The sequence below is a fragment of the Pan troglodytes genome, chromosome 5 (assembly GCF_028858775.2).
Source record: "Pan troglodytes isolate AG18354 chromosome 5, NHGRI_mPanTro3-v2.0_pri, whole genome shotgun sequence".
Classification (NCBI taxonomy): Eukaryota; Metazoa; Chordata; class Mammalia; order Primates; family Hominidae; genus Pan; species Pan troglodytes.
Window position 1 is genome coordinate 16,831,551 of NC_072403.2, and position 13,054 is coordinate 16,844,604.

Consider the following 13,054-nt stretch of genomic DNA (forward strand, 5'->3'; position numbering starts at 1 on the left):
CCCATGCCAACGCCTCTTGCAGGATTAGTGCCTTCGGTTGGCAAAAGGCGGATAAAGGAAGAGCGAAACCACCTCAGGAAGCTAAGGGTGGTCCACGCTCCCTGTCCTTTTACTTCCCCAGCCAAAGGCACAGTGAGGCTTGCTTAGAAAAGTCCATCCCGCGATTGGGCGCAGTGGCTCATGCCTGTAATCCCAGCACTTTGGGAGGCCGAGACGTGAGGATCGCTTGAGCCCAGGAGTGCAAGACCAGCCTGGGCAACATGGCGAAACCCTGTCTCTTCGAAAAAAAAAAAAAAAAAAAAAAAAAAAAAGCCGGGCATGGTGGCGTGTGCCTGTAGTCCCAGCTACTTGGGAGGCTGAGGCGGGAGGATCGCTTGAATCCAGGAGGCAGTGGTTGCAGTAACTGAGATAGCGCCGAGCCTGGGCGACAGAACGAGACCCTGTCTCAAAAAAAAAAAAAAAAAAAAAAGGAAGGAAAGAAAGACAGAAAGAGAGAGAGAGGAAGGAAGCAAGAAAGGAGAAAGAAAAGAAAAAGAAAAAAGAAAAAGAAAAGGAAAGAAAAAAGAAAAAGTATCCCAGTCGGTCAGAGAAGCCTGCCAGTGGCAGCGGACCAGCGAACTCTGTTGGGGAGAAAGGCCAACTTTGAGCAGTTCCTCGCGATTTTTTCCTCCTTTATCTTCTAGCTGGGGTCCTCCTCCCAGTCAAAGCCGAAGGGTCCTAGCAGAAGAAAGTGATTTGTTCATTCCCAGCCTCCTTTCTCCCGAAGTTCTCCCCTCCTAAAAGGTCCTGTCAGTCAGGGTTTCTGATTAAAATCACTCTCAAATGGTCGCCACTGAGGTCTAGTTGGGAACGAAGAGATGTGTCTACTCTTCACCCACGAGTTTCATTCACAGATTTTTCATCTTATTAACTGTCTGCCAAAGGTCCCCGAAACTCCTGTTGATTCAGTTGCTTTTCGTGTTGTTTTGTCTTCCAAAATTGAATGAAAATTTATTGATTATCCATTTTAATTATAGTATTTCATTAAATGTTGTAGTCTAAGATAACTTATCCTTTCAAATGTTCTAAAAATAACCTTAAAATGGTGATTTAAAGTTACCTCTGAAAATGCATAGAAATTAATTTTTGGTCTTATTGCAGTGCTAGAACAGTTCTTGTCTCTGTGCTTTTGGAATGTTCCTAGAGAGACCTGACCCGTCAAAAACATAAATAAATAAAACTTTTTTATGTTAAAGGCAAATCAATTAATTTCTAAAGGGATTCTGGTATCCAAAGAAATGTCATAGAGCCTCTACTATATTTAGTTTGAGAAGAATTAGAGTATGCATTTCAAGTTGCCATAAATTATATTAAGACAAAACATGTTAGTAAAAGAAACTAATCAAAGTAAAAAAAAAAAACAGATAAAAGGTATTTTGCCTATTCTGTTATTTTTAATTTCTCTTAAAGATTTGAATGCATTGCACCATAGACTTTGGAAGGACATGTTTTTCCCCAAAAGCCTGAAAATAATAGATGATTAAGTTTTCTATCTAATATTATGAAAACTCTAATTTTTAAATATTCTCTTAAAATTCATTTAAACTGTAGTATTTTGTTTATTGCTTCTTATTATTCATTGTTTCTTTCTTGCCCTGGTATTATATTTGTATTGACTCACAATAGCTTATACTCACAGCTGTTCCTGTCTTGATTACTAGTTTAATATTACAAAAGTCCATTCATTGAAAAGGAAAAAAACTTGCGTTTGAATTTCCTTGGTTTAGATTAAAATAGGTAAATTAATGTAAGAATGTTTACATTATACTTTCCAGGAAATTGATATGACAGGCTTTGACATAAACATTGTTTTCAACGGACTAGAAGTGTGTGCAAGTCCTGGGCTAACAGGGGTTCTGGTTTTGTTATGTTTTGCCTTGGTGTAGACAAATATCTTCTGTACATATTATGACTTGAAATACTCACAGGTCTAGTTATAATACAAGTTGATTTTTACACAAAGAATGTTTGGATTGGAGGGGTCTTTTTTTTGTTTTTTGTGGAAAACTCCAGTCCAATTTAATTTTGCCACCGTGTTCACACAACTGGCCACCTATCCGAATCAGCCTAGCCATTGGTACGCATACTTGTCAGGTTAAAGGAAATAGGCAAAGAAACAAAAAAAACAAAAACAAAAACAAAACTATTTGCTTTGATTAAAAAAAAAAATTCCCCTTCCTCCCCAACACGGTACTTAAAAAACAACAACCAAACACACTTTGTGTGTGTGTGAAATCAGGAATGTATTAATAATATCGGGTACAAGTCTGGTTACCATAGGAAAGGGTTCGGCTTCTGTCTACACACATCAATGGACCAAAAACTGCTCCTCTGGCTTTTTTTTTTTTTTTTTTTTTGAGACGGAGTCTCACTCTGTCCCCCAGGCTGGAGTGCAGTGGCGCGATCTCCGCTCACTGCAACCTCCGCCTCCCGGGTTCAAGTGATTCTCCTGCCTCAGCCTCCCCAGCAGCTAGGATTACAGGCACGTGCCACCGCGCCCGGCTAATCTTTTGTATTTTTAGTAGAGACAAGGTTTCACCATGTTGACCAGACTGGTCTAGAACTCCTGACCTCAAGTGATCCACCAGCCTCGGCCACCCAAAGTGCTGGGATTACAGGCGTGAGCCACCGCGCCCGGCCGCTCCTCTGGCTTTTTAAGGCGGGGCAAAAACTTGGAACAGCTACCACAAAGCGAACGCCTATCTGTTTGGAATTTCGCAAATAAGGAACGTTTAAATGACGTAGTTCACATCCTTTGAGTGCTGGCTTTCTCTTAAAGGGTGTGTGCGTGCGCCCAGGTGGTTTGGCCTGTGTGCGCTAGTTACTTGCACGCGCTTCTTGAGTCTCAAAACACAGAGCTCTAGTAAACTTCAGGGGGCGGATTCGTCAATTACAGTTGCGGAAGAAGACTCGACTCGAAGAGCGGTCCGCCACCAGGGCTCTTGCCGCAGCGCCCCCAGCGGGCGGGGGTCTTGGGCGGGGAAGCAGCAGAGGGCCGACCGAGCGCAACAAAGCTGAGCGGCGCGTCGCTTCAGGAACGAAGAAGCCTCGTTATGCAAGCGGTGAGTGACCCCCGAAGGGCCCGGACCTTCTGTCCACAGTGCTAGGGCGCGCGAGGGCGCGGGGTCCCTGGGGCTCAGGTTCTGCCGCCTTGAGGTGTTCGCTCAGAGACCGGGTGCTGGGCATAGTCCCCCGCCACCTCCTTGGGTTTGCTGGGAGTGTATTGGCAGCCTGCGGGGAGACCAGGCAGAATAGAAACCTCGGATCCCTAGCTAAATAGCGCTCAGGGAAAGGGGAACCGGAGAATTCGTGTTCGGAAAGCAATGAGATAGTTCTTTTCTAGTTGCTTTGCGTATTTTCCTAGCCGGTTTTCCAGCCCTCTTTCCACCTTGCTGCGTGGAAAGTGCAGTAGTGTTAAGCAACCCCAAGTGCTGGGACTTCATTTAACCGAACGACAAAGGACAGCCCCTAAGATAAAGCTACAATTATTACTTATCAATAAATAATAAAAAATAAAAACACATGAAGTTTGAGCCCACCCAGGGACGCCAAAAACAACAAACAAAAACCACCTGGGGCGTGTTTCTAACATTCTTCTGCCTGGGTTCCTGGCGGTAGAAATTCTGATTTAATTGGTCTACGGTGGGCCGGTAGTTTGTTAGTTTGTTAGTGAGGACCCCAGGTGATTGTGATAGCCAGGGGTAACTGCTTGCCTAGATCCAGGAACTCACTCTTGTTCTCCATAAAAATCCATCTGTCAGCTGGCGCCATCTTCCCAGCCATGGGGAAACAGGTTTGGGACAGAAACTTTTCTAACATCAAGCTACGCTTAAATTCAGAGCACTTAAGCATAACCTCCTCACCCTCTCCATCCCTCTTACGTTGAAAGCTGCCATTCACTGAGCCGTTTTTATGTGCCAGGCACTATGCTAAGAACATTACAGACATTCTGTCAGTCAGTCCTCACTCCAATCCTTCCATATAGGTGTTATCATCTTTTTTTTTTTTTTTTTTTTTTTTTTTTTTTTTTTTGAGACGGAGTCTCATTCTGTCGCCCAGGCTGGAGTGCAGTGGCGTGATCTTGGCTCACTGCAACCTCTGCCCCCCGGGTTCAAGCGATTCTCCTACCTCAGCCTCCCGAGTAGCTGAGACTACAGGCGCGCGCCACCACGCCAGGGTAATTTTTGTATTTCTAGTAGAGACGGGGTTTCACCATGTTGGCCAGGATGGTCTCTGTCTCTTGACCTCATGATCTGCCCGCTTCGGCCTCCCAAAGTGCTGGGATTACAGGCGTGAGCCACAGCGCCCGGCTATCATCATGTTTTTTAAATGAGGAGACTGAATCTCAGAATCTAACGATCTTTTCTGCCTAAACCATCCCACTTTCTGATTTTCCTGTCAAGTTCCTACCCACAAAAGCTGCCACATGATCTTCACAGAAGGGGGATACCTTTCTGTGTACTAGAGTGGCTCCAGAAATTCCAGAAACAGGAAGCATTTCTTTGGAATTTGCCAAGTACTGACCACCAAGGCCAGAGAAGGTTGAAAGGAGGTAGAAATAAACATAAGCAGAGCATCTCTGCATACGAATTGAACTGAAGGAGAGATAGGGCCGTGTCTATAGAGAAAAGAGGTAAAGAAGCTTAACATAAAGGCTCCTGGGAATATTTTCTTTGGGATGGGAAGTATTTCCCACTAATTCAGAATTTGTTGACAAAACTTAGAAATTATAGATACGTAGCATAGTGTTTATTTGATGTCAGTTTATGCTATGAATTAACACCCCCCCCTTTTTTTTTTTTTGATACGGAGTCTCACTCTGTCACCCAGGCTGGAGCGCAGTGGCTCGATCTCGGCTCACTGCAACCTCCACCTCCTGGGTTCAAGTGGTTCTCCTTCCTCAGCCTCACGAGTAGCTGGGTCTACAGTCACGCGCCACCACGCCCAGCTAATTTTTGTATTTTTTAGTAGAGACGGGTTTCACCATATTGGACAGGCTGGTCTCGAACTCCTGACCTCATGATATGCCCGCCTCGGCCTCCCAAAGTGCTGGGATTACAGGCATGAGCCACTGCGCCTGGCCTAACACCCAATTTTAATTGTAGCTTTAGCTGTTCCTCGTATCTCACTTTTGCCTCTACTCAATTATCTACTAACACAATGGTTCTTTTTCTTTGCCTTTATCATTTATTTTTAATTGACACATACATTAATTGACACATAATAATTGCACATGTTAATTGGGTGTAGTGTGATATTTCCATATGTGTATACAATGCGTAATGATCAAATCAGGGTAATTATGCATATCCATCACCTCAAATATTTATTTCTTTGTGTTGGGAATGTTCAAAATCTACTCGTATAGCTATTTGAAAATATACAATAAGTTGTTCATTATAGTCACCCTGCAGTACTATCTTACTCTAGAACTTACTCCTTCCAGCTAGCTGTAATTTTGTGTTCATTAACTAACCTCTGCCTATCTCACTTCCTCTTTTCTAGTGACCACTATTCTCTCTACTTCTATGAGATCAACCTTTTTTTTTTTTTTTTTTTTTGAGATGGAGTTTCACTCTTGCTTCCCCAGCTGGAGTGCAATCGTGCAACCTTAGCTCATTGCAACCTCCGCCTCCCGGGTTCAAGCGATTCTCTTGCCTCAGCCTCCCCAGTAGCTGGGATTACAGGCATGGGCCACCCTGCCCGGATAATTTTCTATTTTTAGTAGAGACAGGGTTTTGTCATGTTGGCCAGGCTCGTCTCCAACTCCTGACCTCAGGTGATCCACCCACCTCGGCCACCCAAAGTGCTGGGATTACAGGCATGAGCCACTGCACCCGGCCGAGATCAGCTTTTTTAGCCTCTACATGTGATCAAGAACATGCAGTGTGTCTGTCTGTGCCCCGCTTATTTCATTTAGCATAATGTCCTTCAGGCTTATGCATGTTACCATGAATGACAGGATTTTGTTCCTTTTTCTGGCTGAAAAGTATTCCACTGTGTGAATATACCACGTTTTCTTTATCCATTCATCCACTGATGGACACTTAAGTTGATTCCATATCTTGGCTATTACGAATAGCGCTGCAGTAAACATGGGAGTGCAGATATGCCTTTGACATACTGATTTCTTTTCTTTTGGATATATCTCCAGGAGTGGAATTGCTGGATTTATGATAGTTTTTTGAGGAACCTCCATACTGTTTTCCATATTGTCTATACTAATTTACATTCCTACCAACAGTGTACAAGAGTTCCTCTTTTTCCATATCCTTGCCAGCATTTGTTGTTTTTTGTCTTGATAATGGCCATTCTAACTGGGGTAAGATAATATCTCATTTTGGTTTTGATTTGCATTTTCCAATGATTAGTGATGTTGAGTATTTTTTCATATACCTGTTGGTCATTTGTATGTCTTCTTTGGAGAGATGTCTATTTAGCTTATTTACCCATTTTTAATTGGATTGGTTATTTTGCTGTTGAGGTGTTTGAGTTCCCTGTATATTCTAGATATTAATGGCTTGTTGGATGCATAGTTTGCAAATATATTCTCCCATTCTGCTGGTTGTCTCTTCACTCTATTATTTCCCTTTCTGTAAGAAGCTTTTTGGTCTGTATAATTTCATTTGTCTATTTTTGCTTTCATTGCCTGTGATTTTGAGGTTTTCTCCATAAAATCTTTGCCCAGACCAATGTCCTAAAGTGTTTCCCCTATATTTTATTCTAGTAGTTTGGGATCTTAAGTGTAAGCTTTTAGTTTATTTTGAGTTGATTTTTGTATATGGTGAGACATGGGATCTGGTTTCATTCTTCCACATATAAATATCCAGTTTTTCCAGCACCAGTTATTGAAGAGACTGTCTTTTCCCCATGAATGTTCTTGACACCTTTGTCAAAAATCAGTTGGCTATAAAGAAGTAGATTTATTTTGGGTTTATCTATTCTGTTCCATTGGTCTACATATGTGTCTGTTTTTATGCCAGTACCATGCTGTTTTGTTCCTATAACTTTGTAGTATATTTTGAAGTCAGGTACTATGATGCCTTAAAGACACTTTAACTTTATTTTACAAGCTCTCATTCTGAAAATGGTTTATTAGTTCAAAGCCTTTTTACTTCTACTTTATAATCATCATTATAGAGTTTGTTTATTTTGTGTGATTATTTATTCAAATGATGTTTGCTTTGCTTCTTCTGATAGTTTGTATTGTATTTGTCTTAGACCATGCTAAAGAAGGTTGGATAAAGTTTTTCTCTTTTTTCTAAGTACTGTTTTACTTAGACCTATAATATGAGCAAACAAAAATTTCTGTTCAGGAAAACAATACAAACCTTTAATTTTTTTTTTGTTTGCTTTGTGTTTAAAACTTGAAATGCATTTCTTTGAAATAAAAATTGTTTTAAAAACATATTTTTATTCCACACAGAAAAACAAAGATCCTTTGCAGCCTATTAAGGAAGATAGGACTGGGAAGGCCCAGGATGATGCTTTCTGGGTAAAGATCAAGTTTCTTTTATAATCTCTGTGTGTGTGTGCGTGTGTGAGTGTGTGTGTATGTGTGTGTATGTGTATATGAGTGTATGTATTCTTTCTAGTTCTGTGTTCCCTGGGTCATTAGCAAACTTGTTCCTCCAGTTGCTCAAATCAGAAGCAGAGAAATCTTTATTTCTTCTCCTTCCCTAATCTCTCATGTCCAATTTATTACTATATCTAGTCAATTTACCATTAGCTATCTTACCAATATCCTAGTCTAAACTATCTTGTGCCCTGTGCTATTCTAAATGCAGATAGATAATACTGAACAAACTAGAAACAACTTCTGCCTTTATGGAGCTTATAGACTGGCAGAGAGCCAAAGAAAGCAGGAAGAAAAAGAACAGGGTAATGAGATGGGGAATAATTGGGAATGTTGAGGAGGCACCTGGTCTATGTAAGATAAGGTGGTCCTGGAAGATCTACCTGAAAAAGTGATGCTTAAGCTGTGATCTGAGTGGAACCAGCCATGTGGAAAGTGGTGGGGTGAAGTAGCCCAGGCCTAGAACAGCCATTTCAAAGGCCCAGAGGCAAGGAAGAGCTTGACTTATCCTAGGACTCATTAGCAAGGAAGTCAGACTGTCAGAGATCAGATCATGCCACGTTCTGCGGACTAAAGCAAAGGACTTGGGTTTATTTTTAATGCAGAGGAAGCCATGGCAAAGTTTTGTTTTGTTTTGTTTTAACGGGATCTCACTCTGTCACCCCAGCTGGAGTGCAGTGGTACAATCATGGCTTACTGCAGCCTTGACCTCCTGGGCTCAAGTGATCCTCCTGCCTCAGCCTTCTGAGTAGCTGTGACTACAGCCATGAACCACCACACCTGGCTAGTTTTTCATTTTTTGTAGAGACTGGGTCTCAATATATTGTCCAGGCTGATGTCAAACTTCTGGGCTTAAGCGATCCTCTTGCCTTGGCCTCCTAAAGTGCTGGGATTACAGGCGTGAGCCCTGCGCCTGGTAATGGCAGAGTTTTAAGCAGGTAAAAGGGAGTGAATTTCAGCTGAGCAATCTCACATAAGTTTGTAACCTTTCCTATCCTTGCTACTTCTATCCTGAGATAAAGAACCTAACCTCTCAGGACCGTGGTAAGGATTAAATAATAACATCTGCAGAACACTTAACACACTTGGCACAAAAAAGCTCACTATGTGTTAACTTAAAAAAGAAAACATTCTGTTTAAATGGAATAATTTTAAATGCTGTTTTCCCTTTTAATTCAGTACTAAGAATAAGTGGAATTGTGGGCTGTATATAGTAAATTGCTTCCTTATTAAAATAGTATTGTATATTATAATTTAACCTGTAGGATTTTTTTTAAAGATAAAAAAATCTTATCTTTTATAGTTTAAATGTTTAAGGAAATGTCTGTTATTCAAGTATATATACTTTTTTTTTTTTTTTGAGACAGAGTTTTGTTCTTGTTGCACAGGCTGGAGTGCAGTGGCGCGATCTCGACTCACCGCAACCTCCGTCCTAGGTTCAAGCGATTCTCCTGCCTCAGCCTTCCAAGTAGCTGGGATTACAGGCATGCGCCACCACGTCTGGCTAATTTTGTATTGTTAGTAGAGATGGGATTGCTCCATGTTGGTCAGGCTGGTCTCGAACTCCTGACCTCAGGTGATTCGCCTGCCTTGGCCTCCCAAAGTGCTGGGATTACAGGCGTGCGCCACTGCACCCGGCCCTTCAAGTATATATACTTAGAAGCATGTCTTAGCTAATGTGCAGGCAGAAAAGATGAATTTCATTCATTATGGTCAATTTGCATACTTATTATCTATAATTATTAGTATTATTTTTCTTTCTTCTATTATGATCATTTATGTCACTTAGTGAGTGATCATAGGCTTGAAATTTTTAGTGTTTTAGAATTCCCAACATTGCTGAGGATCTTCACCTAATGATATCTGAAACTGAAGTGTTGTTTTCCTTGGGTCAGTGGTTCCCAGACTTCAGCATGCACGAGAATCACGTGAAAGGCTCTGCCCTGAGTCTGAGTGCTAAGAAGTCCCCAGGTGATGCCAACGCTGCTGGTGGTCTAGGAACCACATTTTGGGAACTCTTGTCTTAAGCCAATGGAAACATCAATCATTTGTGAAATGATTGTTTACTATTCAAGATAGAGATCTCCATTCTATATTTACCCTATATTATTTCACACTGAATTCTTATTGATAATGAGATCAGTTAGAAATATTACTATAAAATAAATGTTCTTGGGGAAAAAGTAATTTGCAAACTATCATCTTTCCAGCTTCAATCACTTATTACGGATGCATTCCATGATAAAGGATTTCAGAAAATAAAAGAATACTTTCAACAGAAAGAGAGCCACTTTCCTCAAAAATATAATCGTCTTCTATTATACCGTCTTGACAGATCAATAAATAAGGCAAGTTGGTTTGCTTCGTGACCAAAATATGAATGTATAATTATTTATAAGTGTTTTAACTTAGTGTGGTTTATACCTAGGAACTAGATAAAAATGAATTTCAGTCTGTGTCACTGTTGCTGAAATGTATTCAGCGATTCCTCATAGATGGCCTGAAAGAAGATGAACCTCTGCTAATTCGGCAGGGACTGATCCCAAAGATAAGTGTCCTATTTTAATCTTATATGGCTTTGGGTAACTTAGAGAACTTAGGTGGATTTAGTTGTCTAGTTAAGTTTGGTATTTTCTGTTCCTTTGAAATCCAATTTGAAAAGAAACTGATATCCATTCTTATTGCTTCTGTCTAACCAAAAATTAAATTCGACATACATTTCCTGATGTACCTGCTATAGAAGGCACTTTGGGAGTGCACAGGATCGAGTCAGACACAACCACTCCCCTTGATGAGCCTATGCAGTAATTATTATTTTAAATTATTTTAGTGAATTTGGGGGAAAATGAGTAGGAGTAGGCTCTAGAACTATTTTAATAGACTTTATTAACAAGATTAGACCTAGAAAAATGATCGTCAAAAACTTTTCTTTGCCCTTGTAACACCTCACTTTTCCCATTTTCTAAACCTTGGATGAATCTGAAAAAACAAATAGCAAAAACATTTTTGCTTATTCGAAGTTACCTAAATTATCAACTTTTATTCTTTTAAAAATAATAACCAAGAGATAACATGGTGAGTGCCTTTATAACGGCATCTGGAAGTAAAGCAGAATCTGCAACATCTCTTGCTGCAGTTCCGCTCTTTTAGTGGTGAGGTTTTTGCAGCCCAGAGACAAGTTTGTTTATTGATGAGGAGATGTGGGGAAGAAGTAGGGTGGAAGGATCATCTGGCTGCTAATAATGTCTTTGATTTACCCCTTGAGCTCTAGTACCAGAAGTTTATTGAGGCCAGATTGGGCCAAGATCTGTCTTTGCCCTTTGTTACTCTAAAATGCATCTAATTATGAAGCTACCCCCTCAGGAGAGAAAGCAAACTCCAGGCTTTCCCAGACTCCTCTGAGGGACTTTAAAGTGTTTGCAGGGGGAATTAAAGACTGTGCTTATGCAAACCGTATATATTTCATTTTGCATGTAACCTCACTTGACCTGTTAATACGCTAACTTATGCAGATAACCGGAAGCAGGGGAAAGGAGATAAAAATCTCAAAGGAAATGAGGCAAAGATGTCCTAAGTGTACCTTGGAACCCTAAGCTGACCTTTTGGGGTATGAATAGGAATTCTTCTGCGCAGAGGGGTGCCTCCTTGGCCAGTTGCCATGAGAGCACACCTGAACAAAGGGGCACGAGGGCCTTTATTCCTGACGCAAGTCCTGCCCCTGTACCCTTTCCCCATTGGCCGGGGTCGGGTCGTACAATCTAAACTAATTCCGGTTGGCTAAACATTTGCTTTTTTTCTTTTTAGATAGGGTGGGCATGTAAAAGAAAGTGGAGAGGAAGGGGAAGGGGTGTCTGTAATGAGCTAGAAAGTTAGTCTCCTTTTCAAATAAGGAAAGGAATGTGAGCTGGTACTGATAACGCTTGCTACTGTGGCGTGCCTGGGCATCTAACAAAGGCAAAAAGGAGAAAGAAGGAGAAAAAAAGGGGGGCGGTACTATGAATTAGAGAATAAAAGATTGATCAGATTATTTGAAGAGAAAACTCATCATATTCCACATCTCGAACTCCCAACCTCAGATGATTCCCCTGCCTCGGCCTCCCAAAGTGCTGGGATTACAGGCGTGAGCTCCCGCGCCTGGCCAACTCTATACTTCTAAAGACAACTGTGTTTGCAGACTGAACACAAAGTGTGCTTGGAAGTTCTTCTACTACATAGAATAAGAATTCCTGGCACGGCAGCTCACGCCTATAATCCCAGCACTTTGGGAGGTTGAGGTGGGCAGATCACCTGAGGTCAGGGGTTCAAGACCAGCCTTGCCAACATGGTGAAACCCTGTCTCTATTAAAAATACAAAAATTAGCTGGGCAGTGGTGGCACATGCCTGTAATCCCAGCTACTTGGGAAACTGAGGCAGGAGAATTGCTTAAGCTGGAGGTTGTGGTGAGCCAAGATGGTGTCACTGCACTCCAGTCTGCGTGACAGAGTGAGACCCTGTCTCCAAAACAAAACAAGCCCTACAGAAAGGAACATCTTTAGTCCTGTACCGTAGAATCCAGGAGGATTAAGCAACTTTTCTGATACCATATTCCTAAGAAGTCGTGGCTGTTGTGTCTGACTTCTGTAGTGATACAACTGTGGGGAGAGCTGGGATGTCTGTTAGACAATGTGTGACCAGGGCACATAAATGGGTTCAGTGAGAACTTCCTGTTCCCAAGTATTGATCAGATAGTGCAGCCTTTCTGCCACTTCTGTATCTCCTCGACCAGTATATTTGGGAGGGTGCTGGGAGTGCGATAGGCTTTGGAGGGATAGATGGAGTGGTGACAGAAATGTATTTAAAAAGCATAGAATTTTGAGTATGAACATAGGGAGGGAGAAAATACAGCCTTAGCAGTGAGTTCTGCTGCGTAAAGGGACATTTCTTCTCTTGTGCTATTGGAGCAAAGCTTCCTTCAGCAGGTGGATGATTCAATCTAGTATAAGTATTTGTCTGATTTGAGACAAAAGAAACCTTACTTGGAAGATAGTAATGGCTTTCAAACCTTGCTGTACATTACAGTCACCTGGAGAGCTCTCATAAACATTCTTAAACCTAAAATAGAAAACTCAGGTGGGGGTGTATCACCAGTGATTCTGATTACTGGGTCTGGGATAGGTCCCAGGCTTCAGCAGTGGTGGATGTTTCCTAACTCCCCAGGTTTTCCTAATGTACAGCCAAGGTTGAAAACTGGTTTATCTTCAGCTGGGGTGTCTCAGGTTCTTGGCCCAAAGTATACAGAGTTTTGAAGGCCTGACTCCTGCGAGAGTTGTTCGTCAGAAACTCATGTGACTGATGTCATGTTCAGCTGATAATTTCTAACTATGCATGCGGGGTTTTTCTAATTTTTTTTTTTTCTAAGAGTGACCAGTCTCAGTTAAAATCATGGGAAAAATAAGATG

General features: G+C 41.4%; 1 protein-coding gene across 1 annotated transcript in view; it reads left to right on the forward strand.

Moving 5' to 3' along the window:
* The first annotated feature begins 2,687 nt into the window (after positions 1–2,687).
* The window catches only part of SYCP2L (synaptonemal complex protein 2 like), an 87,394-nt gene continuing 77,027 nt past the window's right edge, over positions 2,688–13,054 (forward strand). The window contains exons 1-4 of the mRNA XM_054685588.2: positions 2,688–3,101; positions 7,466–7,534; positions 9,826–9,963; positions 10,044–10,167. Of these exons, the coding sequence (XP_054541563.1) occupies positions 3,093–3,101; positions 7,466–7,534; positions 9,826–9,963; positions 10,044–10,167 (340 nt within the window). The 5' untranslated portion in view covers positions 2,688–3,092. The remainder of the gene's footprint in view (positions 3,102–7,465; positions 7,535–9,825; positions 9,964–10,043; positions 10,168–13,054) is intronic.